The sequence below is a fragment of the Pogona vitticeps genome, chromosome 6, assembly GCF_051106095.1.
Source record: "Pogona vitticeps strain Pit_001003342236 chromosome 6, PviZW2.1, whole genome shotgun sequence".
Classification (NCBI taxonomy): Eukaryota; Metazoa; Chordata; class Lepidosauria; order Squamata; family Agamidae; genus Pogona; species Pogona vitticeps.
The window spans coordinates 120,409,395-120,436,497 of record NC_135788.1 but is presented as its reverse complement, the minus strand read 5'-3'; the positions used below and the strand labels follow the sequence as shown (position 1 = coordinate 120,436,497).

General features: G+C 48.9%; 1 protein-coding gene across 2 annotated transcripts; it reads right to left on the bottom strand.

Annotated features, from left to right (window-relative positions):
- Nucleotides 1–7,742: 7,742 nt before the first annotated feature.
- ATP1B2 (ATPase Na+/K+ transporting subunit beta 2) lies at nt 7,743–25,896 on the bottom strand. Of its 2 annotated transcripts, XM_072977179.2 has the most exons (8): nt 25,409–25,896; nt 18,254–18,382; nt 16,122–16,226; nt 12,872–13,074; nt 12,308–12,364; nt 11,041–11,070; nt 10,482–10,580; nt 7,743–9,885 (listed from the first exon to the last, which is right to left on the bottom strand). In XM_072977179.2, the coding sequence occupies exons 1-8, from the start codon at nt 25,518–25,520 to the stop codon at nt 9,721–9,723; spliced, it is 900 nt and encodes a 299-aa protein (XP_072833280.2). In that variant the 5' UTR covers nt 25,521–25,896; the 3' UTR covers nt 7,743–9,720. The 2 variants fall into 2 exon arrangements, with proteins under 2 accessions (XP_072833280.2, XP_072833281.2); XM_072977180.2 differs by lacking the exon at nt 11,041–11,070 and having other exon boundaries at nt 25,409–25,895.
- Nucleotides 25,897–27,103: the final 1,207 nt, after the last annotated feature.

Genomic DNA, 27,103 nt, shown 5'->3' with positions numbered 1-27,103 from the left:
GACAGATCCTGAAGCTGAGGCTCCAATCCTTTGGCCATCTCATGAGAAGAGAAGACTCCCTGGAAAAGACCTTATAGGAGATTTCCTCTTTCTCCCCCCCACCCAAGCTGCCCCCTTAGAACCCACATCTTCCAGGGCCCAGGACCAAATTTCTAAGGGAGCTTCTCATCCACTGCTTCTGGAGGCAGCCAAGAAGGGGAAGCTAGATGGGAGGCTGATGTGAACTGCTTGTGGGTTTGATTTTTTTTTCTTTTCTTTTCTTCCCCACCCGCCTCTTAGAAAAGCAGCCGCTGGCCTTGGTGCAAAGAGGTAGATGCGGGGTGGAGTTGGCAGGCTGGCCTTCTTGCAGCAGGAACAGACAAAGGAGGTTGCACTGGAACCTTAACGCCACCAGCCTGGGTATCATCATTTGTCACGCACGGGAAGCAACAAGGAAGAGCAAGTTGAATGTCAGGCCTTGGGAGATTTTGGGAGGGAAATGGAGTGGCGTCATCTAGCCCAGCTCCAGAGCCTAAAAGAGAAATCCCATACCTTAAGGAAACCAGGTTTCTGCCTGTTCCAGTTCTCATCCATCCCGCTCGAAAACCTTAGAAACATCTGCATTCTCTCTTTGGGGCTGGGGTTCAGGGTATCGGGTCCCCAGTAACGTTGACAGCCCGTTTTTAGACCCTCTCCTAAATCCACCTAACCGTGGCTCGAACCGCTTAGTTTCCAAGCTAAGGTACGCCAGGGTGGCCTTGTTGTGCCCTATATCAGAGCTGGAGGGGGTCCATGGAGGCTGTCTAGTCTGACCCCACTAGGTCACTCTTCAGCCTTTGCTTTAAGGCTCCTGGGTGGGGAGAGCCTCCCCACTTCAGATGACTGATTTATCTATCAAGACGGGTTTTATGAGTAAGATTTTTCTTCTAATAGGCAACAAAAGTGTACTCAGAATTTGGGAAAATATTCTGGATGACAGCTCTAGGAGTTTGCCAGCATAGTTATTATCAGCCTGCTGTCTTTTAATTTAAGATGGTTAGATCAGACTCCTTGAAGCAATCACAAATGTATCTCTGAGGATGTGCCGAAATTCCTTCTTTTGCAAATGCAGCCCACAGCCACCTTGGTGCGATTGTGGAGTTCCTAAATCTCTTTAGCATGCCGGTTGCTTTTTGGATCTCCCTTGTTAGCTGCTAAAACACCTCTCTGGTGCCTTCCAGTTGCTGAATTCTTAATTCCCTTGGTGCAGAATCCGTAAGGAGGGGACAGGTTTTCCGTGCGTGCCGTTGCTTCCTTCCTTGGAGCTGAAAAAGGATGGGAAGGGAAGGGGCCCCCTGGATCTAGCTGAAGAGCGAGCCTTTCAAACCCCAAAAGGCAAAGGGGTCTGGCTCTGCCCGGAGCCCCCCAACCGGGCACCCTGGACCTCGACACACCAGAAGCTGATCCTACCAAGACTCTGAGTGGAGGGATTGTGTTACGCAGGGAGATTAAAGAAATACAATCTGTCTCGCTGCTCGAGCAGCTGATGGGAGACGGTCAGGCGCGGAGTGGGGGAAGGATTAGGGATGATCCAGGTTGGAGGGAAAGAGACAAAGAACCAAGGGGGAGGGCAGAGTGGTGGTAGTAGTGGGGGGGGGAAGAGATATATTATTATAGTCTTGAGGGGGGGAGAAGAGAGAATATAGGTTACTAGGGGAAAAGCGCCAACAGGCTGAAGAAAGCTATATATCCCTCAACCCCCAGCCTCCCCCCCCGGTGGGGAAAGCACTGGATCCAGCGAGAAAGCAACTAATCCAGGTCAAAACCACAGGAAGGGAAACCCCACACTCTCGAACCCGAGGCAGCTGCTCGCAAGGAGGGAATGGACAGGGGGCGGTGGCTTTCCATAGACCCCCCCCCCAAAAAGAAGGGGATGAGCTTTGTTCTGAAGCATCCTCTGAACTGGGAAATGTGGCTGAGTCGGTGGCACTTCTGAGCCCCCCCCCCTGCAATGGGCCTTTCCCAGAAGGGGCCCCAAGAAGTCACAGACTTTCTGATCCGACAGGGATCTGCATCGATCTTTCGGTTGCTTGCAGGAGGATGGGCTCACAACAGAAACTGAGGCATTTTAGTGACATTCAGCTCGAGGACCCTCTTCTGTGACAGTAAGAAGAGCCCCATGATATCTCGGAGGCTACGGGGTTGGCCGGGGCCCTGGATTTGTGTATTTCACCCCTGCTGATGTGGACAACAGTGCCGTGGGATATTGTGGCCCAAGTCTGGGAGAGTAAAGGGGTGCAAAAAAGAGGAAGCGACGGCTAAACCTCTCTGTCACCTTGAATCAGCTTGCCGTCCCAGCAAGCGTGTTTCCAAGTCATACAGAATTCCACAGGAGGCCAAATGAAATAGGGCAGATATCTCTGGTGGCAACCTTGCGGGGGGGGGGCTTTTTGAGGCCCGTCAGGATCCAGGATTCAAGGGCTGTTAGGAAAGTCGTCATGGAGTGGCTGGCCCACTTTTTTTTTTTCCTTTTGGACCAGTCAGATGAAGAATGCTGTGCAACCTTGAAGCTCGCCTACCTCTAAAGCTGTAGAAAGTCTGGTTAGAAATCCTTATCTGGGTGGGTTTTTCTAAAGCACCAATTTTATGGCAAATCTCCCCCCAGCCACCCAGCCACCCAAAAAAAGGGACACACTCTGATGCCATAAATCAGGATGATGGGAAGAAGTGACATGCAAGTCTCCCCCCTCTGGGGAGCTGTCTATGGTCCTGATGCACGCCTGGGCATGGGGCTGCCCTCCAGTCTGCTGTGGGGGGGGCTTTTCCTGGAGGGGAGGGGAGGTGGGGGGGCTGTGCAAAGTGACAGCTGCGAGGCCCCTGCTCTTCCCCCCCCCACGAAGGCGCAGGCGCCCCCCCTCCTTCTGCAATGAACGGCGTGTCTCCCAGGCAACCCTCCTCCTGCAGAGAAGCACTCCCCGTCGCCATGGCGACCGCCCCCCCCCGCTGATCAGGAGCTGTCTATGGTGCTGCTGGCAGCCCTCGCTGCTGCGCCTGCGCAGATCGGCACTTGCAGACGCGACGGGGGGGATGGTGGTTTGGAAGGGAAGGGGGGGCGCTTGCTTTCCTTATAGGCTGGCTGGAGGATTCTGGGGGCTGTAGTCCAAAAAAAAGAGAACATTTCCAAGCTGGGCTGTAGACAGATGGTGAAGGGCTACTATCGTGCTCCCCCAATAAAACGGGAAAGAAGCCTGCGGTACTCACTGCTACAAGATGTTGCAGAAATACTTCTGACTCTGCCAGCCCATCATCCTCTCCTTATTCAAAATGGCCTCGCCTGCAACCCTCTTCTACAATCTTCTCCCCGCTGTAGGCTGCCTTCCCCTCCCACAACCGACCCTCCACCCTATTTAAATAAGCCCCCCAAAGAATTGGAAGCGTTTTTAAATGGAGGCAACATTTTTGCAATGGGGATGTTAAACGCTATATAAATAGAAACAGTAAATTCTGGAGGGAGAGCAGATAGACGTGTTCCTCTGGTGCAGCAAAGCTGAGGGATCTTGGTGCATCGTAAAGACTGTTTTATTTGGCAAAAGGCTTACCTACTTTGGAGTGTAGCTCAGCTCTACAGCTGCTACTGATCTTTAGGGCCATGCCTGGTTTTATTTACTTTGAATGATTTTATGGTTGAATTGGCTTTTCCTCCTTGCTTTCGTTATGTTTTATGATTATTGAAGAAACGTAATACATGAATGAATGCAGAAGTAGAACGTGAGCAGCACCTAAGTGGCATCTGTTTTCTACAGGTTTATAGTTTGAGTGCTGTGTGTTCCAGAACTCTGCACATGCACAGAGACATAGAACTTCAGAACCGGGTATAAAAACAGCTAAAAATACCCATTTTCACAGTTGGGGGGGTTTGCTATTGGATGGGGGTGAGAAAATACTTGATCCGTAACAAGATATCCGGAACCAGAAAAATCCAGTGGCACTGCCCAGTAGCCTACACAGCATTGTAGCTAGAACAAGCAACCAGGCAAAGGGATCTCCACTCACTAGCCATGAGCCCCTAGGAAAGCTTTCAAGAAGGACACAATCCACCGCCTCCCTTATTTGGCTTGGCCCCTCCAGCATCTGAATCTCCGCAGCATACTGCCCCCTCTGATACTCCCTGCATTGTAATCAATCCCACAAAACTGTAATCAGAACTGGGAAAAGCAACATGTCATGGACTACAGCTGCCATCGTCCCCTATCTGGCAGCTGAGCTTAGGCTGTAAAGGCGGCATCAGGTGCAACTATTTCACGTAACTGCAGGGCTCAAAAAGACACCCTTTGAACAGCAACCTCCAAAGTTTCCCAGCCGGCAATGGCCTTCAGAACTCACCTTTCCAAGCGTAAGACCGAGCAAAACTCCGCTTAGGCAAAGATGAAAAATTACACTCATGACAGCATGGAAAAAGGGAAATCTTGCACATCCCCAGAGTTACAAAAAAAAAAAGTAACTGCAGTACTTTGTGTAATTGCAATTTCAGGAAGCAAGATCCAGAACCAGAGCTCAGGGTTTTCGGTCTCTGGCCGTGGAGCCTGAGAGGTTGGGAGTTCAATTCTCCCACTGGGGCTTCCTTGATTGGGGGTTGGACTGGATGATCCCAGAGGGTCCCTTCTAACTCTGCAGTTTGAAGAGCATTGCATGATTACGTGTAAAGTGTTGTTGATATATTGTTAGCACGGCTTCCTCACTTCTTCTCTTTGACTGCTGAAGGTACGGGAAGGTGTTTATCACTTGGCTTATTCCCTTGAACGTTTATTTCATTTGAATCCCCGAGCCAGAGAGAGAGAGAGAGAGAGAGATGCAGGAGAGGAAGAAGCCCGATAATGGCAACATGGCCAAGAACTAGGGAGCAAGCAGCCTGTGTGTGTGTGCCTGCTAAGAATAGCCTTGACAAGCCAGCAGAGACAGAGCAGACGGGCATGTGGGGTGGGGTGGGGTGGGGGTGGAGGAGTGCGGGAAGCCATTCAGATCTGCAAACCTCTGCAGAGCTGGGAAGATGCCCCTGGAAACAAGAGATGATGATCAAAATTTGGAGTTCAAATGGTAAAATCCCCGCAAGACGTACCCCATTCATTAACGCGGATCACATACAAATGCAGAGATTGCTACGCTGGGAAACAAAAGGATGCTGCTGAAGAATTGCTTTATACACTTTCTCCATGCTGGGGTTTTATGGGACAGCTTTTCCTTGACCCCGTTGGAAATATATAGGTCTCTCTCAAATGCTGACCCCCCTCTACAGTACGCAGATTTCTCTCCCAGTCTCACTTTTCCCCAAAGACCTGGGGAGGGGATCTGGTTTCTATAAGAGGCCAGGCCAATGCTCCTTTTAAGCCCCCCCCCTCCCTTCAACTTCCTCTCCCCATCAACCCAATGAAAAGAAAAAGCACCAGCCAGGATTGAATGAAAGCCATTCATTCCGGTCTGGCTCCGAAGGAGAGGGTTTGCTCTCGCCAGGGTTCCCCCCCCCCCCCAATATAACACTCCCCAACCCATTGCTACTGCTTCCTGGGCACATCAAATGATTTATTTATTTATTTGTGCCACATTCTACTCTGCGTCCAGCTCTACAATGTGCACCTGAGAAGCAATCCCAGGGCACAGCACATCGAGATCAATCGAACAATATCACAATGGCCATTAAAAGTCCTACTTTTACCCTTTATAAGCCTCAAGGTGGGGACACAGGAGAGAGGGGCTTTCTTAGTGGCTGCTCCCAGACGGCGGAACTCCCTTCCACTGGAGGCCAGGCTGGCCCCGTCTCGGCTCTCCTGCTGCAAGCAGATAAAAGATCTTTCTCTTCAGGCGTTTCCTCAAGAACCACTTACCGGTATGTGATTTTTTCAATAGATTTTTGTGCCATATTGCCCTTTTGTTGCTTTTCTTTACTTTTTTAAAAAAGTATGGTGTTTGATCCTTTTTAGTATTTGCATACTGTGAGCTTTAAATGTTGTCTTTTAATGGTGTAAGCCGCCTTGAGTCCTTCTTAAGGAAAAATATTTGGTATATTTTAAATGAATAAACAAACAAATACTGTATATAAACATCTGCCTCATATCCTTGTCACCTCTTTTATTTTATTAATGTTTTAATTCTTGTATCTATACTGTTTAGTACCGTATGTTTTATCTATTGTTGTAAATCACCCAGAATAGTGCTTCTCCCTAATGGGGCAGTATGTAAATCAAATAAATAAATAAAATACCACAGTGCAGTAATACACTGAGTGTATTCCGTGCAGCCAAGTTGGAATTGATTTATCGCGACCCTAATGGGGTTTTCAAGATAAGTGAACAATTTCATTCTGCTCTTCCAGTGAGTTTCCATGACTGAGCAGGAATTCGAACCTGGCTCTCCAGAGTCAGCATTTGTCAGTGATTCCATTACACACCACACTGGGAATCAGTAGGAACTACATCACAAGGGGGGAAAGGCACAATGTTGTATATGTCACCCACAGCAATTTGCATCTTAGCTTGCTGACAAATCCCAGAGGACCCGAAGAAATATGGAAAACTGGGCATCATCAAAGAGCACCCCTTTTTATATGCAGCGATGCCAGAAAACTCCCAAGGGCTGCAACATTGCTAACAGGGACAAACAGAGCCACACATCTGATCTTTACAGTTAATTTTTAAAATTGCGCAAATTTTTTAACATTGTGATGTATACTCTTAAATTCCATATGTATTTCCATGGGAGGATCTGCCCCCCCTCCCAATGAGCATATTAACACTTTTAAATCAATGGATAAACATTAACAATGCAACATGGCACAAGGACCAAAAGCCTTGGAAGTACAACTCCCATGATCTCTCACGCTAGCTAAGGGTGATGGGATATGCGGTCCAATAACATGAGGAGGGCCACCTGTTCATTTAAACCGTTTATACCCCTTTCTCCTCAAGAAGCTCTGAGGCAGCTTCCGTTTTTAATCCACTTCTTGGGATAGGAAGATCTATGGGCGTTTATTTTGTTAAAATTTAGACTATTTTCAAATTTTTATTTTCTTACATTTTTAAATCATTTTTTTTATTTTTCAGTTTTATAAAACAAGGTTCATATTTTGTTTAAAAAGAGGTTGGAAAGGGGTAAAAGGGAGGCGTGAAGGCTTCTGAAAAACCCTACAAGTGAGACCCCCCCCAAAGTCTGGGAATGGCTGCTCTAAGTACTGTACTCCAGATGTTCTTGGACTTCAGCTCCCAGAAATCCTGGCCAGCAGAGTTGGTGTTGAAGGCTTCTGGGAGTTGTAGTCCAAGAATATCTGGAGTCCCAAGGTTGGGAACCATTGCTGTACTAGGCAGTTGGGGCTGGACCGCATTTCCCATAATCCTTCACTGCTTGGCCTCCCCGGCTAGGGCTGATGGGAGTTGTAGGCCAAAAACCCTAGAAAGACAACTTTGAGGCCCCAAGCCAAAGCTTGTGGGGTTTTTAGCCAAGAGAGAACATCCCACCTCGCTGTGGCCCAGAAAATACCACGGTTTTCTGTGGCACCTAGCAACCTAGCTAGTAACTCTGTACGGCCTAGTGGCAGCCATTAAACCACACCACACCATGGTCGGTATCCTAGCAACCACTGCCAGCAGCCCAGCCTTGCAGGCTCTAAGGCCTTCAGCCAGAATCCCACCATCACTGCTCCATACAAAAAAAGCTCGCTTTCTAAATGCTTTCGTTGCAACGTCCATAACCGTGCGCTCCCCCTTCCTTACAAACCAATAGCATAAATGCAAAGCCAGGTTTTTAAAGTTTTATTTCTCATCTTTTACAGTAAATCTGATACAGGCAATTAAATAATTCTGCAAATAAAAACCAAGAACAATCCTCTTTATTTCCCCTCCCCTCCCCCGGAAAAAAAAAAGTTAAAAAGCAAAAGGAATTTTAAGTTATGTCTTTCATTCACACAGGTAACGACTTCTCGAAGATGCAGCCATTAACAAAAAAAAAAAGAGGGATGCAATTTAATCATTATTAAAAAATAAGAAGCCATGAAAGTTAAACACCTCCTTTGCCAAATTAAGTTTGCTTTCCTAGAACACACTTCTTTTGCTCAATAGATATTAGCAGGAAAAGGGAGATCACGCTGGCAAGGATATAGAGAACCAAAAATCTCCCATCAGTTAATGATAGTATCTAAAGAGGCATTATTTGGGTTCTGTCAATATTTTCCCCCCTTCAGCTACAGCAGAAAACAGTGTTTTTTAAATTGTAATTTTATTGTACCTCATCTTAGTGCAATGTGCCACTATAATAACAGATTAAAACAACTGTACACTAAAGAACTAACCGGGTCAGAGCAGATCCTATTTAGAAACAAGGGATGGTGAGGATTAAACAATTAAGACTGACAAACTGCATTCACAGCTGCCATGGCAGTTTTCTCTTGCTGGGAAATCAAAATGGCCTCCATTTGCAAAGAAGCCTTTTTCCCCCTTCCTTCCTCTGTCCTTCAAACAAGTTGCTCACAGTCAGGAAATGCAACAAAACTCTTGCCACATAATAACTGCGAAGGAAGGGAAAAAAAATCTTTCCTCATTCTAGGTTTAGTTCAGTGTAAACTATTAGCGATACACTGTGCACACGGACAAGACTAGCTGGTCACGAAAGGGCTGCCATTCCGCAGGAAACAACTCAAAATGGGTATTTGTGGTTGTTTGGATCTTTTTAGCTCACGCTAATGAGTGCAGCCATTTTGCTTTGCAGTTAATGCTGCAGTCAAATTGCTAGCTTTTTAAAAAATCAATGCAACCTATGCATTATTTTTTTAAGCAATGCAACCTATACACCATCCTACCTGGGTCTACCCACTGTGGTCAGTTGCCCACACTTGAGTATGCATGTTTAAGATGGCAACACAAAACCATTTTTCCTCCATGATGGGCAATGTTTGCCCATCATGGCATCCACAAATACAATAAGGCTCCCCGATAGTCCATGTGCCTAACCGGTCCATCCAGCTAGCCAAAAACAAAACAAAAGAAAAGAAAAACACCTGTAATAATCCTAGAGGAGACTTCTGGAAAAGCAGAAGTCTTGCCACTGACCCAAGATTTCCATAACAGCAGAAATTTAGTACGTTTCCAGGCAGGAGCAAAACTGGTAGAAAAGGTGGTGGTCACGGTGGTGGTGGGGGTTAAGAGAAAAACGGCGCAGGAAAGGGGTCTCTGCAGAGCAGGAAAATACAGGAGGATTCAGCAGTACCTTAATTTTTAATATATATAAAAAATATCTATATACATTTATTATTATATTAGGAAATATCTCCAGGGAAGGAAGGTCAAAGGAAAGGAAGGGGGTCACAGCCTTTGAGCCCCCCACAGACCATATGTGGGGCAAGAAGGGGAAAGCACGTCATAAGGTTAGAACAAGCCAAGTAGCATTCCAGAGAATGGGAATGGAAAGGAGAAGGCAGGACCGAAGGGAAGGGTGTGGGTGGGTGGAAACAAAGCTTTCGTTTTCTTAAAGGGTAGAGGCAGCTGGGATTGTCTAACAGCAACAGTTAGTGACCCTAAGGTGAGCAGCAGTGGTCAAGAGAGCCGCCAGCCCCAGACGCCCCCCCCATCCTCCCACCCCCATCCTCCAGCCTCTGCATGCCAACCCTTCTGAGCTCGGAGGAGCCGTGCAAGGAAAGGTTAGCCGTTAGCCTCGGAGGGTGTCGGGAAGGGATGGATGGAAGAAGGACCAAGAAAGAGAGAGAGACAGAGAGAGAGAGACTCAATCTTTGTTGACCCGGATCTTGAACGCCACACGTCCGGCAAACTTGTCCCGCTCGTCGTTCGTGGCAATGTTGGCCGCGTTGACTTTGCACTCTATGTTGTGGTCGAAGTTGGACGTGAGGTTAAGAAACTTGACGGCCACAACGGGCTGGGTGTAGTTTACCTGGGAGGCCATGGAGGAAGAAGGGGAAGGGAAGAGAAGGTGACGATCCAGAAATCAAGGAGAAAGTAGGTGTATAAACTAATCCAGGGCTCTCTCGCTCTGCCTCTCATTACAAACTTCCACTCCCCTTTTTAACACATAAAGAGGAGGAACACATGAGACATTCCAAAATCTAGCCAAAAAAAAAAAATCTTGGGAGAAAAAGATATGCTTTGATCAGACCCATCCACCACTTCATTTTAAAACACTTCATTTTAAAACATATTTTTCTGCTCCCATACTTAGCAGAAGCCAATTTTGCCCTGGAAAATATAAAGCCAACAGGAAAAGACAATAACGCAGGGAAATGTAGAAGCCACAGTCACCCACCCACCCAGTATTAACCCACAGGCCTTTAATGGCCCCAATACATCGCTTGGGATGAAGTGCACAAGGGGAAATGGGGGTATTTCATAAGGTCCTGAACAATTATCGGAAATCCCAGCACCCCAAGGATCAATGGTAGAATGGTCAAATGGGGAACCCGAGAATTTCCCAACATGAACCTTAGCTGGGCTGAGGTGGGCATGGAGGGGGCTGTGCCTGGTGATACTTACATGCACTTTTTTGCCATAATATGGGAAATACATTAGGTCAATGTTCCCATTGGCTGGGAACATTGCAATTTCTCCCAGTTTCTGGGCATCTTCCTCTTTCTGTGGGAAAAGGGGGGAAAAGAATGTCAATGGGACTTGTCCATCCATAAGGTTCCTTCCTGCTCTGCCATTCTAAGATTACTCTTCTAAGATTATTGTCATTTTAAATATCATCCCTTTCCTAGGCCTTCTTAATGTTTACTGACTGCACTTTTAAACCAAATAAATAATCCAGTATTTATTGACTGCATTTTTAGTCACGTTAAAAATGCCCACCTCCACTGGGCAATGTAAAATCTGTCCCTTGCTTTTACTTGCTTCCACTGAAACCCTGTCAAAGCAAGCTCACAAGGAGCAACTGAATCTTCTCTTGTTCCCTTTGGTGTGGAGTCCAAAAGCTCATTTTTAACCCAAACCCAGCCCCTTCCTCCGTCCAACTATGGGCCTTCCCAAGCTCCAAGCTTGGGGCCCCGATCCCAACCTGCTGGCCCACCCCAACCCCTCAGTCATTTGCTCTTACTAGCATTTCCTCCTGTGGAATTTTTTTCTTCTGAAGGCAGAAACATAGAAGAGAACGTAGAAGGAAAAAAAACAGATTGAACAGATGAGAAAAATTATTAGATGGAGGAGACAACAGTAACAGAAAGGAAGTGGAACGAAGAGGAGTTCATAAAACAAGGTGGTGTGTATTCTGCAACGGCACCAACAAAACCTTGGATTTTATATTTCAGGGAAACCCCAGATTTACAAATCAACGCTGTGGGGGCATTTATCATCATTACCTTTATTTAATTATGTTTCTACCGTATGTCCCGCAGGTGGGTGAAAATCCCAGAAGCTGATCATGGGGTTCAGACTCTTGGCAGAGTTCCTGCAAGTTCTTTTTTTAAAATGAGGTCTTCTGCTCTTTACATAAGAAACACGGGCAGCTTCATGGCATCGGCAGCACCTCTGTGGTGCATGAGGGTGAAACCGTGTTCTCCTGCACCACAGACCTCTGAGCACAACCCTGGTGCAGGTTCTTCCAAATACAGCATTGCTAAAAGAGGTTCCAGGAAGGCCAAAGGAGGGGGAAAGGGTTTTTTTTAAAAAAACAACTGCAGTGACAGAATGATAGCTGTACTTTCAACAGCCGGATGGGTTAAGAGAGGCACAAAAGCCAGTTCAAGAATGGCATACAGTGGTATTCCACACACCACTAGCTTATATTTGGGTGGGGGAAGAGGACAGCTGTGAGCTTTGAACCAGCGGTTCATTTACTCAAAACTTCTTGTAGGAACACAAAGTGATGATAAAAAGAGGGGTCCCCTTTGCAGAAGCCAAGGGATGCAGGCTATTGCCAGAGAGTGGAAGAAGCACGCAGCAGGGGGAAATGTCAGCAGCAGCTAGCTGGGAATCACGGCTGTTAAATTCTCCCAAAGAACTGAGCAAGTTAGAGCCATTGGGCGGTTGAGATGCAGGACTCTTTAAACTCTAATCACTATTTCCTGAAGCAACGAGGCAGGGAAGCAAAGAGCATGAACTCTTGGCTTTTGTAATGCACTAGGGCAGCAGAATTTCCCTGCAGAATTGCAGCACTATCCTCTAAGGTGTTGGCGCAGTAGGGCCCTTACCTCATGCTTCGACCTGAGTCTCTGAGTGCACAGAATGGATTTTTTTCCCAAGAGACAAGGAGGTAAACGGTGGAGTGTTAATTGGATGAAGTAAGTAAACAGCAAGAGAAAAAAGAAAGGGAGATGGAGTTCTCAAGACATAATCCGGGGAGTGGGCATTGTGTGCGGCTTTACCTTTGCTACGCAAGTGATGTTCACGGTCTGGTTAGCTCCTGCATAGAAGTTGATGACCTGCAGAGAGAAGAAGGGGAGATAAAATTCGGCTCTGATGCTAGGCACCTTTCTCACCCCCTCCTTCCCAAAACTGCTGTCCGGTGGTGCAGGAGGAGAACCCCTGCATTTAAAAAAAAGGGACAAATATTGTTGGTTGTTGTGGGTTTTCCGGGCTGTTTGGCCATGTTCTGAAGGTTGTTCTTCCTAACATTTCCGCCAGTCTCTGGATGTCGGCTACAGAGACTGGAAGAACAACCCAACTCAGGCCCAAGTAAGGGCTTCTCTGGTTGCTAATCCAGAAAACGGAGAAACAAGAAAAACGTATACCCACAATACCAGCTGGTGAAACCCAAGATGCTAGCTGATTCTCGTTAAGGGAAATTAATTGTTGCCTGGGGCTAGGATCAGCCATTTATCTCACTGGTCCTCAGAACTGGCCACAAGACTCACAGTCCCCCCCCCCCCCGCACACACACAGAGACACCTGTCCGGGATAGGATGTCCGCTCACACCTCAGCCACCTACCCGGTTCATTTTGACCAGGATGCAAGGCCGCCCCTCCCGATAGCCATAGGTGGTGTCGTTGAGCCCCGAGCAGTCCCCCAACATGGTGCGGTTGAACTGGCAGGCCCTCTTGGGATAGTTCGGGACCCCGTTGTCCGGCTGCTCGTTGTAGCGGCCCGGGCGGCAGAGTTCGTTGGTGGCCACTTGCTTGGAATTGTTATAAGCTGCAAAGAAGGGAGGAAAGGAAGGGCTTGTGATTTAGGGGCACCAAGCCCGACAGTTTGCTCAACACAGGGTCAAAGTTTAATTCCTGGCACTCCTAGTTAAAGGCTCAAGTGAGCTGATAAAAGAAAGGAATGTTCCAGGATAGCTAAGGGGTTGAGATCTCTGGTTGTGAAGTGAGAGGTTGGGAGTTCGATTCCTCACTTAGGCCTCCTTGAGAGGGGCTGGACTGGATGATCCCATGGGGTCCCTTCCAGCTCTGCTGCTCTAAGGCGACTGTTGCTGTTTCCTGCTGCTAATACAAGAGACACCTTTCTACTTCATTGATGAACACAAGCTAATTTAAATCAGTTTTCTGAATTGTTTGGTTCATATTCTGAAAAGGGAAGAGGAGGATGCAGGCAATGGGGACTTTTCATACAGGCCGGGGTCTAATCCAGACTCCACTACCAGCGGATTACTGTCCACTTGCTCAGTCTCATCTTGGCACTTTAAAAGAATTCATCTTTTTGAACCGAGCTGGGGGAAGATTTTATGTCCCAAAAAGCAGCATCGCGACTCAGGCAATGCTTCTCATTTCTGATACGGTTTCTCAGCCTAATACTTGAGGTGTTTTGGGACTACGGTTCCCAACAATCCTGCCCATGATCCACCCTGCTGGAGCAGCTTCAGTAGGTAAAGTTCCAACCGTCGGCGGTCTCAAAGGTTGAGTGATAGAATTCCCTTTTTCCAAAAGGTGCTGTTGTTTTTATTCTCGTTGCTGGAAGAATGGCAGATAAAAGTATATTATTCTTAAATTATCAAATAATCCCAACTGAGATTCGTCTGGCGCCGACGCTGATGACATTTCAAAACCTTCCTGTTCCAGAAGGCTTTTAATTGAAATCGTATCAACTGTGGGTCCTGATGGCAATTTTTAGAGTATATATTTTATTGTATTTATTTATTTATTGTATTTATACCCCACCTATCTAGTCATTTTGACCACTCTAGGCGGCTTTAACTGTATTTTAATTGTCTCTTTTAATTGGTATTTTAATTGTTGCAAGCCACCCAGAGACCTTTGGGGTAGTGTGGGCAGCATATAAATTAAATAAATAAATAAATAAATAAAATATTCTCCTAAATCAAAGCACAATCTTGGATTTTCCATGAAAATAAGGAGGGATCAGATCTTCTTTGCTGTTAAGGTGGATTTAAGTTGCACCGTTGACTTGGTCTCCCCCCCCCCCAAATAACTCACAACTCACAAGTCACCTACCTTCCCCTTTTTTTCGGGAGGGGGGGACAGTCTTGTTTTTTATTAGTTGTGCCTTGGGACCTGATACTAAAGACTCAGACTTGGGACCAAAGGCTCAGACTCAAGATTGAGACCCCAAGACTTTCTGAAAATAAGCACAGCCCTCAATCTTCCAGGAAGGAGTAATTCTCCACGGAAAGTTTGAATGGGCAGATCAAAATTAGGACCTAAGGAAACAAGGCTGAATCACAACAAAGGAACATCATAATCCAGCATTTGGGTTCCCGGCCACAAACAGGCACCAAACTCGGAAAAGCTACTGGGGCACGCTGGAAATGATCATCCAAAAAAGTTAATTTTTTAATGCTGAATTGCTATCTAAAACATCCGCTTCTTGTCCAGCCTCTGAGAGGCACTGCCTCTAGAACTTCGGTGTTGCATTAAGCCATCTAAAAATGTCGCCCTATTTGATCCCCTTTTAACGAGGCTTCTAATCTAAGCACTGTCACTGTGTCTTATGACAATCAGCTCCCTAAGTCAATTAAACATCCTCTGATGAAGGAGGGATAATAAAAGCCAGCCAAAAAAAAAGGAGAGAGCAATAATAATTATTTGAAAGGATTGTGGCTTCCTTCTCCAGAGCAGCTCAAACAAAAATAGAATGAAGAACTGTTTCGCCCCTGGAGAGCAAATAGGTTAATTTATCTTAAGAAGCTGTGAGCGGGCCGGGTTGGATGTGTGTTTAAAATCCTGTCTTTGAAGCCGTTATCAGCCCTCTCTTCCCAGGGAGCCTCTCGGCGGCGCGTCTTTTTCTAGCGGTCGGAATCCACAAAATTGACAGCCGAGAGGTATATTAAGCACAGATCAAACGAGGCTAAGAAAAGACACCTGGCCCAGAACTGTACACACGCGGGGCGCGCACCCCTCAATAAACATTTAGTCTCTTTTTTACAGATAGCGTCACCCTTTCCAAAGAAGCCACCCAAATAATAAACGCTGCTGCAATGGCTGCCATAACCTTGAGAAGAAGGTCAGTCTCATGCCCGTCGTGCAGAATTGGGGCCGGAAAGGAGGCTAAGAGGGAGGGCAAGACATTAGGGTTGGTTGCTCAATTTATTAGCCCCTATGCTATTCTCGTGGTGGCGCTGCGGGCTAAACTGCAGAAGCCTCTGTGCTGCAAGGTCGGAAGAGCAGCCGGCGTAAGATCAGATCCCGTCGCTCGTCCCAGCTCCCGCCAACCTAGCCGTTCGAAAGCATGTAAAAATGCGAGTAGATAAATAGGTACCACCTTGGTGGGAAGGTCACGGAGTTCTGTGTCTAGTTGTGCTGGCCACGCGACCACGGAAACGGTTAACAGAAAAGATGCACCACAAACAGAGAGTGCGGGAACTGTAACGCACTGGACAGAGTTTCCAGCCACATCTCCCATTAGGGCTGGGAAAATATCTTGCCTAAATCTCTTGGTTGCCATTCAGAGTGGACAGTACTGGGTGTGATGCACCACTGGGGTAACTCACGATAAAGCAGCTTCCTACGATTCTGAGATACACACATTAATTGAAAAGGCATAACTAACTTTCCTGCAGGAAGGAGTTCCCCTGGTTAACATACCAAGTTATGTTGCCCACCAACCACTAGGGGGCCCTAAATGACACAGAGTGGGCTATAAAGCAGCAGAGATGCTGTGGAAGCATGGAAGACGGAGAGAGGGACAGAATCCCCCCCCCCCATGGTTGATTTGCGGCAAGCCAATCATTTCGTCTTTTTCTCTAGGCCAAGGATGGGGCCGCCCCTCTGCTCAGTACTTACCCTCCAAAAAGGTATTAAGCATCTTCACGTAATTCTCCCAAGACTCCGTGTTTGTAACGTTGAAGGTAATATCCAGAGCTTCTGTCTTAGGGCGAATCATCATCCCTGGAAAGAGACCCCCCCAAAAAAAAACCCACAGTCAGCAGGGGTCGGTGGGAAGAGGAACACCAAGGAATGCATTTTGGAGTCTCAATCCTGCCGCCTGGAAAGGGTCGCCAGAAGTCAGAATTGACTTGATGGGACAAAATTATTGTTATTAGATAAAGACACAGTCTTGCAAGGGGTTAAAGTGATTTCATGGGAGGAAAGAACAGTGGGAGAAATCATACCTGACAGCAGAGATGTTGAGCATAACGACTAAGGGCAACCCTTAAAATGAACCTCTCGGAAATTGTGGGAACTAAGCTCTTCCATAATAGCCAGATCTAGTTAGCTAGCCAGGCTGCGTTGGGTTTTGTACTACTAGCTTTAAGAGAATATAAATGCAGTGGTTCCACAAGTCAAGAGAGATGTTTTCTAATCCTGGGGGATTTTCCAATGTCTGAAGGCACCTAAAGACTACCAAGAACAGCTGGATGGCTCCGTGGGTTAAGCAGATGTTGGGAGATCGAATCCTCCACGCCCCCCCCTATGATCCATAGGGGTCTCTTCCAGCGCTGCAAGTCTAAGAGCTAAACTCACTTGGTTGATGGATTGGCAGAATTTTCATCCTGCTTTTTTTTCACCTATGAGATGAAATCCAAGGCAGCACAGAAAACTATCTCAAATGTGCAATTCATTCAAATCATAACAGCTCCAAACACGGAACTGTAGCAGGCAAATGTTTTAAAACATGACTTAGAAACTAAGAATCAGATTTTAAAATCCTGACTCATGCCAATTCCTGCTGGTGGCCCAAAGGCCTCTGGAAAGAGGTACCTTTTTACTTGCGGGCAGAAGGGGGGGGGGTCAACTGAACCTGGAAAGGAAGAGGTTTGGGAGCAGCCCAGACATGCTTGTAAAAGCGGTCTGATCAAGAGAAAGCAGTTCCCCTGGTAGGGACGTACATGTGCCTAATAAAACCCGATCAGACCTGTCTCCTGCACAACCCTGGCATCTTCTTACTCCTCCCAAAGGATAAGAGAGTTGGAGACAGGGGGAGTAAGTGATTTTTCAAAGCAGTTCTAAATCTCTCTCGCCTTAACCCGAATGTAACAAGGCCCCCCTCTCTCTGCCTTTATTGGGAGGTCCCTCCAGACAGCCCACCAAACGTGGGTCGAGTCTTGACTTCCCTACATCTCTCCTCACATCCCACCCCTCCTGCCCAGTTCTGCTGGCATAGGCGTTTCCCTTGCTCCGGTCAGAAGGTAGGAAATATATGCAAAGCTCCATAATCCTTAGTCAGCCCCCACTGTCTATTTACGTCCCTCTCTCTATTGCCTTGTGCTAAAACGGCAGCTCCTGAACCATGCGGTGGTGAAGCTGCCCATTTCAGACTGCAGATTGCATTTCTCTCTCTCTCTCTCTTTCTCTCTTTTTTTTACACTTGCCTATGTCTAGAACTTCATTTAAGTAGAAAGCTAGAAGGCCGGACTCGTGTCCTTCTCCCAAATCATCCTGCTTCCCTCCTTTCAGACCCTTAAATTGTGGAGGCGCTCCCCTTCTATCGCATGCACAGAACACACAGCATCCCTTAAACGGAGCCTATATGTAATTGAGGTTTCATTGATGTACAGGACCTAGCGCTTGCACCCGGGTTCAGGGTATGAGTGGCATATCCACTGCAGTTAATCAACACTGTACCACTTATATACTGCTTGAGAATACGTATTGCATGGGTCCAGAGCCAAGGGAGGAAGACTTCCCCCGACTACAACTCCCATGATCCCCCATTGGCCATGCTCCCGGAAGAATTCTGGGAGTTCTTTTTCCAGAACAATTAACTCCGTTTTGGGGAAGGGACTACAGTAAGATGTAATCCCTATGAGTTTTTTGTTTGTTTGTTTGTTTCGAACAACAGCCCAGAATGATTGGTTTCCCCCTTGGGTTTTCGTCTAGCGGCCATAAGATTTTGGGTAGCTGTGGCTGCCGCAAGAAGGGGAGGAGGGCGGTGGTGGTATAGGACGAGGAAGACGTGCGCCAGGGGACTTTACCTGGGACAGAAAGGCGGTCCTGGTATTTGGGGGTGAAGGGGTCCACGGTCTGCAGCATCACCCACATCGTGAGAGTGAACAGCGCGGTGAGGAAGCCGTAGAAGACCAAATAGAAAAGCAGGATCAGAGCTATACCGGAGGGAGAGAATGGTTGGAGAGGGTCAGATCCTGAGTAGGCAGGCGTCTAACACAGCCCCATAAGTGCAGCCACCCCTTCTCGGCTCCGATTTATCCCCCACCACCACCATCTCCTCCGCCCACTTCACCTTTCAGAAACCTTAGATGGATTCCCAAGACGACACGGAGCAAAAGAAACCGTTTATTTATTTATCTGCAGTTTATTTAAAACACTTTTATCCCTCCTCCAAAAGAATCCAAGGCAAGGTGTCTCCCAGAGACACACAACCAAGCCCCCCCCCCAAATATTCCCTCTATCTTTTTCTAACTACCTGTCAGCCTTCAATCATACACACCTTTGCCATTTAACCCAGGTCTGACGCCCCTCTGTGGGGGGGGGGGCTCTGTGCCAATTTAATTAGGCGAGTGAAGACGAGGAAACCCGAGATCCCCACCCCCACCCGCCCCACACCGATCTCATGGGGGTTCAACAGGAGGGCAGCTGCGCCAACCGCAGCAGATGCAATTCAGGGGCAGGAGGCTAAAAGCCAAGCGAAAGTCCATCACCCTCTTTTTTTTGGGGGGGTACGCCTTGGGGGAAGACGCACCAAAACGCAATGAGCGGAAGAGAGCAAGAATTCAGGGTGCGTGGAGACATCACCCAAAACCATCACCACCACCCCCAAGTCGCTTCTTCCGAACCAGGGGGACTACAGCTCCCATTTCCCCTAATTGCTGCAGACCAGTGCTGTTCTGGTCTGGGGATGATGGGAATCGGTAGTTCAACGGGTCTGAAGCCGGCCAACCTACCGTCTCTTCCTTCCTCTTTTCCAAGGACAATGAAAAACACCCCTTGGCTTGCATGCGGTTTTGAAGACGGGGGTCCTGTCCGCTTCGTCCCCCCTCCCCCCAGGCTAGTTTTGCTATCTTGGGTCGGGAGTGTTCAGATGCTAAACAAGCTGATAAATAAACAGCGGTCCTTAACAAAAGGAGAATACAGGGTGGGCAAGCCAAGAGGTCAGCAACGAGTATCCTATGCTGACCAATTAGAGAGATACGCAAGATTGCATGTATTATCAAATGGCTGGAGAGCCCAGGGCTTTAGGAGGCCTCTGGCTGCAGAGTTGGGAGTTCGAATTCCCCCACAGCGCCTCCTGGACTGTGGCTGGGCTGGATGACCCAGAGGGCCCCTTCTGCCTCTGTAGTTTTAACATGATGAGGATGATGATATGGCTTCTGCATACTAGCACAAGAGAAGAGGAGGAGGAGAAAGGTGCTTTAAAAAAACCTCATATCTGAACAGCTGTCGTGACCAACCAGCGCTTCCCTGTGATATAAACGTTTCAGAGAAAATATGGTCTACCTTTTGACCATGCAGGAATGGGAAAAAGATTTCTTAAAAAAAAAAAAAAACCAGAATAAAGGCACGTTATAGTTGAGGGTCTGCAACATATATCGATTAGAATCCATTTCTAATCAATCGCTGCCCACCATGAAGCTTCAAAATAATGGAAGAACATCAACATAACATTTTTTAAAATATACTGTTTATTTAATTATCTCTAAATATTTGAATTATCTATTGTTTTTAATATTGCATTTTTAATTAGGTAAGCTGCCTTGGGTCCTTTTTTTTTTCAGGAAAAAGGCAAGGTAAAAATATCTCAAATAAATAAAATAAAAAAGTTGCTGTAAAACAGCGCCAACAGCGAACAGTCTTCTCAAACCATCCTGGGGGTCGGTCCTTCAAAGGCCTGGATCACCAGGGTTTTCCGTTAAAAACTCACCAGAGAAAAAGAAAAGGGAGAGAAACAGTAGTGACAACTTAGGGTTAAGCACAAGCTACTGTATTATCGGAATGATAAGCAGGCCTCTCTTTTTTAAAAAAACCCATAAAAATTAAAAATCTACCTTTTTTTAATTTCCCTGGAAACCCTGCTCAGTTTTGGGAGCCAAAATCCTTAGCTTTAAAGCTAGGCTGGATCAAAAATTACACTCCAGAATACCCAGGATTTACTTGAGGTTTACATATGGCTCTCACACACCCTCTTCTAGCATGGGTCCTTTATTGGAAATAACTTCTGGGTGACTATGTGTCAGCAGACCTCCACGATGCCAATTACCGAAGTAGGTCAGGCTTGCCATTTTGCGGACTGGGAAACTGAGTCAAGGAGGGAGTGTTCTGCTCGCCCATGTCCCGCCCCCCTCAGTGAGAAAACTGTGGCTAAAGATCTCTGACACATGCGTGCCAGAGCCACAATGCAAACACCCTAATACGGACTTTATGCAATATAGGCCACGCAACTGAGAAATAGATTATTAAAATGAACTCAGTAACATGCAGCGCGGCCGATCGCTCTCAAGAATGGGGCCAGAAAAACAGCTTCAAGTTTGGTATGCAAGAATAACATCCCACATGTAGATCTGGGAAGATCCTGGTGACGACAGAAGTGGTGCAATAGCAATTCAGAGCCAAGAATAAATCTCCAGGAAATACACCCTGTAGAGTCTTTAAAAGTTGTCCCCCGGGAATAACAGAGCCCATGTGTTAAAAGAAGAGAGTTCAACCTGCCTAGACTTTAGGTTCTATTTATGATTATTTATATATCCTTTTTCCTCCAAGGCGTTCACAGGATTGGGCGTGGCTCTCCTCCACCACCTCCTTTGGTTTGTTTTCACAACCCTCTTGCGATGTAGGTCAGGCTCAGAGTCTGTGTATCGGTATGCTTGCAGGAATTTGAACCCCCGAGTTCGAATCCAGCACCTTAGCCACTGCACACACCGCACCCAGCCTCAAACCAAATCTCTGTATGGTTGTGTCTGAAGCTGAGTTATTGCAGACGGGCCTGCGATTCTTAGAAAGGTCAAAGGATAGTTATACTCAAGTTTCTTTCAAAGGGAAAAGTGCAAAGGTTAGGTCGGAGAGCCGAAACACCTTTAAAGCCCTGCCCTCAAGCCCTGGGGGCAGATCTTGGCTCTCTCTCTCACACACCCACACCATGAATCTCTCCACTGGCTGGTTTATTTTCTGCGTCTCCCGCGGGAAAGTCTGAAGCAATGAATAAAAAACAGCCAGAAAATATAATTTTGAGGAAATATGAAGATGAGCTTTCCACTATTATTACATCAGCCAAATATTAGAGAGACTTTTTTCTGCACGGAGGGTCCGAGCGTGAAACGGACGGCCTGGAAAGTTGGTGAGCTTTCCTTCTTGGAAGGTTTCGGTCATCAGCCAGGGATGCCGAGGATTTCCTCCCTTGACAGGGGGTGGACTAGATGGCCCTTGGAGGTCCCTTCCCATCCTTGACAAGATGTGCCATCACAGGGGGCCCCGGTTGGCAAGATGTGAACCCCAGAAACTTTGGGCCTCCAGAGGCAGAGGCGAAGTGGGAATGCAAGCTCAGTCGTCATCATCATCATCATTTCAGAACTGCAGAGCTGGAAGGGACCCTGGGGGATTATCCAGTCCAGCCCCTGTCCAGGAGTCCCCGTGGGAGGAATCAAACCCCCGACCTCTGGCTACTGCAACCGGAGGCCTCAACCCCTGGGCGTTCACTCGGTTAATCGCGTTGCGTGTCCTTCCCACAGGTCACGGACGTGCACACAGAGGGGAGGGCCGAGCGGCCAGGCACTTGGGCGAAATGTCACAGACAGGGCAAGAGAAACCAGATGCTCCTAAACACGGCCCTTTCGCAAAACACCTCCCCCCCCCCCAATATTAGAGGAGTCAAAATTACAAAAATGGAGATGGAGGGCCTTTCTCGTGTGCCTTTGCACCCCTTTTGATTCTGAAGGCCAGCATCCTCCCCTTTCGGCTGCCCAGCGCCACCTTCTCCTCTGCCAGCTGCAAACGAGAAAGGGCCAAGCCTGCACCAATTCTATCTCTTGCCCCCCCCCCCCGCCAGCATGCATGCAAGGCTCCGTCTTTCTCTTCTCCGCAGTGCCAAAGAAACGAAATCTTCAGCCAAACCGAGAAAGCAAGTCTAACTCGCGGCCTGTCTTTCCTCCTCCCACTCCAAGCCTCGGATCACCTATTGCAACCGGGGTGGGGTGGGGGGGGTGGGGGGGTTACAGTTGGCAGTGGCATGCCTTCTGCAGTGAAATACAAGACGAGAGGGAGCCTTCTGCCAGCCTTTCCCCTCCTTACGCCAAATCACTCACACAGAGAGACATTAAGAGGCCACAAGGCAGAGGAACAATAAATTATGTACACCCCACCGCTGAAGGGGGTCAGGCCCTTAAGGGATCAAAGCCAAGCCCCTCCACCCTAAAAGCCCAGGGGGGGCCAAAGTGCTGATGCTCAGAAAGATCTTGGCAGCAGAATTCTGGCGCTGGAATATATACAGACTGCAAGATTTGGGGAGGGCGGAAGAGAGGGGGGGGGTTGGAAGAAACCAGGAGAGGTGGAAGCTGATGGAATTGAGGAGCAGGAAGGGGGGGCAACGTTAACAAAAGTCATGGACTGGGCAAGTGGGGGGGGGGAAGGAAAGGGGTCCAGAAGCTGGCAGAGCACCTAAAATAAATATTTTCTCCCCTCCATCTGGAGCAAAGCCACAGGAGTGCCAGATTCTGGACTTTCAGGTGTGCAATGCGGCATCTCTATCGGCCCGCGCGTTCTCCCCACGGAAAAATCGTCCCTTGCCTCACTTTTTTCCTTGAACCTCGCCCTCTTGCCAAGCTTCCGGCTTTCCCACGGCACCCCGTCCGGAATGCTGGCATCTCACCTAACAGCCCCCTCCAAATCTCATGCCTTAGTGACCCCTCCGCAGACATGCTGGGGGGGGGGTGTCCTGCCAGGTGTGCCAAGAAGGGTTTGGAGGGGGCAGAGCCTGGAAGCCGAGGGTCGGCCGAGAAAAAAAGGTTTGCAAACACGTTCTGCCTTAAGAGACGGGCACTGTCAGCGCTGGACAAAACAGGACAGAGAACAGAAGCCTGCAACCAACCAACCCCCCCCCTTCCTTCTTCCTCTCCAGTGCCAGGAGGTGGGGGGGGTTGTTGACAGACTGGGCAGGCAGTGGAGGAGGGGGGCTCGGAGGCCTGACCTCCTTTTCCTTCTGCCCAGGCGGCACCTTTCCCTGCCTCGGATTTTCACCCTGGGGGAGGGAGAGACCCCTTAAAAACCCTTTGCAAAAGAAAATGGAAAGCCTCACTTAAACTTTAACCCACCTGCCTTTTTTACCTCCAAACTCTGACCCCGTTCGAGAGCACATCATCACCTTCGGGGGCGGGGGAGAGCAGGCGGCTAGGCTCGGTCCATCTGGAGTCCCACAAATGAGGCATAAACCCCCATCCATATTTGACCCTAATTCCTCCAGTGCGTTCAGATCGCCCCCCCAATCACCTCTTCCCCTGCCCAGACAGGATGTGGCCACCTGGCGAAACCAGCCTTCCTATAAAGCCTCTTTGCCCCACGCCAAATGGGGCAACCCCTTAAGATCCCCCCCCCTGCACCTATTGATCAATACTCCTCCGCCCTTCCTCATCCCTTAGATGTCTCTGGTACAGATCTGTACATGCCAGAACATCACAATTTTCCTTCAATCTTGTTCCTCTATGCCGGTGTTGTTTTAAAAATTCGGGATTCATCTCTGCTATGGTTTCTACCCTCTTCCTGGGGTCACCGTTTTGCTCAATTTCTTGGGGTTTTTTTCAAGCTAGAAGGGTCTATCTTTGATCCTCATTCCCCCCCCAATTTATTGACCTTCAAGATCACCCATTTTCTGTACCGCACACGCTACAAAGCACAACACGCAGGCCACATAGTAGCATCATAGCAAAGTATGCTTTCTATACTGGGTGGGGGGAGAAGGATAATGTGTGTGGGGGGGGAAGAGATTTGCCCATGGTGCAAGAAGTCCTCGGTGTCTCCCCTCCCCTTCTCTGGGGTGCAGCCTGGAGGGACCCCCAAAAATCCCCCTTTAATGCAGCTTCTTCAATCCCACCCGAAGAGGCCAAGTCCTCCTCCTTATAATGATCTCAGGGTTGCCCTTTATTCCCGCGGTCTAAAGAATCCGCCTGGGATCCCACACACCAATATAGACAAAATAGGTACCCAAATAGATCTATATATGGTTTGGCCATGCAGTCCGACCGAGGACTTCCAGAAAGGCCCTCAAACCTGGGAATTTTACTGCACTCCATAAAATGCAGACGACCTGTCTCAGCCGTTCTCCTTTCCCCCCCCCCCCAATCCTCAGCCCCTCTTTTCTGAGCCTTCTCTAATCATCCTCGCCATGAAAATCTCTCCTCCCCCCCCTCCAGGCCAGAACAGACCCTTGGACCACTAAGGCTCCTCAGCGGACCTCCCCCCCATCCTCCTGCAAGGCAACCCAGCACCCTAAAAAAAAGACCCTTCTTGCATCCTCTTTCCTCCCACCTTAGAGAAACCCCTGCCCCCCCATTTCCCAGGTCACCCACAGAAGACCCCTTCTTATATAAGCCTTCCCAAGAGGGCCCCATTTCCCCCCAACCTCCTTTCGCTTTTTTTGGGGGGGGGAAAGGAGACATCGCTCCCGTCCCAAAACTGAGGACCTCTCCCCCCCCAACTAGAAAGCGGGTTCCTCCCCCCCACCCCACCTTTCTCTCCAATAATCCCTCTTTCATGGCCCGGCTTCCTTCCTCCCCCCCTCCCCATCCACCCATTGCACCAGCCAGCCCGCCCGCCCGCCAGCCTCCGCTAATCCAACCCGGGCTCCCCCCCCCCCGCGCTTCGCCTCCCCTTTGCAATAATCCCCCCCCTCGGCCAGCAGCAGAGTCCTTGAACTATCTGGTCATCAAATCCTCCGCCGCCGAGAAGGCACGGGGGCTCCGTCTTCTTCCTTGTGGGTGGGCATTTTTTTTAGGGGGGACTACAATTCCTATAATCCCCTAGCCAGCGCATCTGGCCGGGGGACCATGGGACATGTAGTTAACCCCCCCCCAAAAAAAAACAGCTCCTGGTGAAGAGGAGGCACACAGGTGATAGAGGCAGCGACACACACACACACACACACACACACCCTTTCCAGGGCGGGGGGGGACGGGGAGGGGGGGACTCACCCCAGCTGCTGCCGGTGCGCCCCATAAACTGATGGGTCCGGGGGTTCCAGATAAACTCCTTCCACTCGGTGAGCAGCTGCCCGCAGGTCTTCTTCTCCTTCTCCACGGCCATGGCGGAGGGAGGGGGGTCGGATGGGGGGGGGAATCGGGGATGGGGAGGAGAACCTGGGGGGGCGCCGGCGGCTGGGCTGAGAAAACTGGGGGGGGGGTGGAAATGGGTCGGTGGGCGGGCGAAGGAGAGACAAAAGTGGGAGTGGGGGGGGTTAAGGTTTCCGATCCAGGCAAAGGGGGGGGAGCTGCTGAAAAGCCGGAGGGTGGGTGGCAGAGGATCTCAAGAGGCGCCCCCCCCAAAAAAAAATAAGAAGCAAGCCAAGGGCGAGGAAGGGCCGGGCGGGAGGCGGAGAGAGGCTGCTTTGCGGCTCCGGGAAAAATAAAGGATGCTCCCCGCCGATCCTCCGGTGCCAAAGAGAAAGAGGCAGGCGGTGGGGGCCGGGACTCCTATTTATCCCTCTCCCCCCCTCCCTTGGCCACGCCTCCTCCCCGCTCAGCCCCGCCCCGCTCATGAATATCCAATGCACCGCCCAGCCGCCGCCCCTCCCTCGCCTCTTTCCCTTCCCCCCTCCCTCCATGGAAGAGGTTCTCAAGGGGGTGCGGGCCCCCCCATACAGATACACATAGTACACGAGGGGAAGGACGAGGGGGAGAGGGTTGGGGTGGGGGGGCCCAGAGGAGATCCTGTTTTCCCATTCAGCCTCGCAAGCCAACGTATTGAATTTCTCTTTCGATCCGGGGAGGGGAGCCGCGTTAAAAAAGCAGAGGGAGCTCACGGAACAAATCACAAAAGACGATATAAATTTGAGATGAGATGGGATGATAAGCTATAAACAGAGCTGGAAGGGGACCCTATCGATAGGGAGTAAAAAAATAAATAAAGGCACTGGGGGGGGAATCGAACTCCCAACCCGATGCTTCCATCACTGAGCCCGTCCAGCGGTTTGAGCCCCTTAGAACTGCACAGCTGGAAGGGACCCCTAAGGATCATCCAGTCCAGCCCCCTCTCAAGGAGGCACCGCTGGGGGAATTGAACCCTCGGGCTCGGTAGCTGGAGACCTAGGCCGCTCAGCGACCCAGTATCTGTTCCAGAGTTATATTTTTATCACAAAAAAACAACAAGAACAACAACAACAACAACAACAAGAACAACAAAATGTGCAAGATTGGGAGAGCACCAATCTCTTCCTCGGGACATGTTATAAAACGACGTGGGTGCACAAGCAGAAAGCGAGGAAAGCTTTTTCCGATTCCCGATCAAGCTCTTTCCCCTTCCTGCCTCTGAATCCTGTCCCGTCCGTGGCAGGGGTTAGGGATCGGGGACCTCAAAACGCTTGCCTGCTTTTATGTTCTGTTTGGCTTGGCCTAAAGAAAAGCCGTCGCGCCCAATACAGCGTTGGGGATCCTTGTGCTAGGATTCTTGCTGGTTCTTGCAACACCGTACAAGGGGACTCCAGCCATAGAGGTCTGTCTATAGGGAAGGATGATTAAGGCTGAAGGTCAGGGTCCCCCTTCCCCACTAGCATGCATTGGCCCCGATTCCCACAAGAGCAGCCCTGAGCATGAACAGAGAGGCCTTCCCTCATTACAGAATCCACACCATCAAGGGCGGTTTGTTCCACTCCATAAAGTTGGCTGGACACA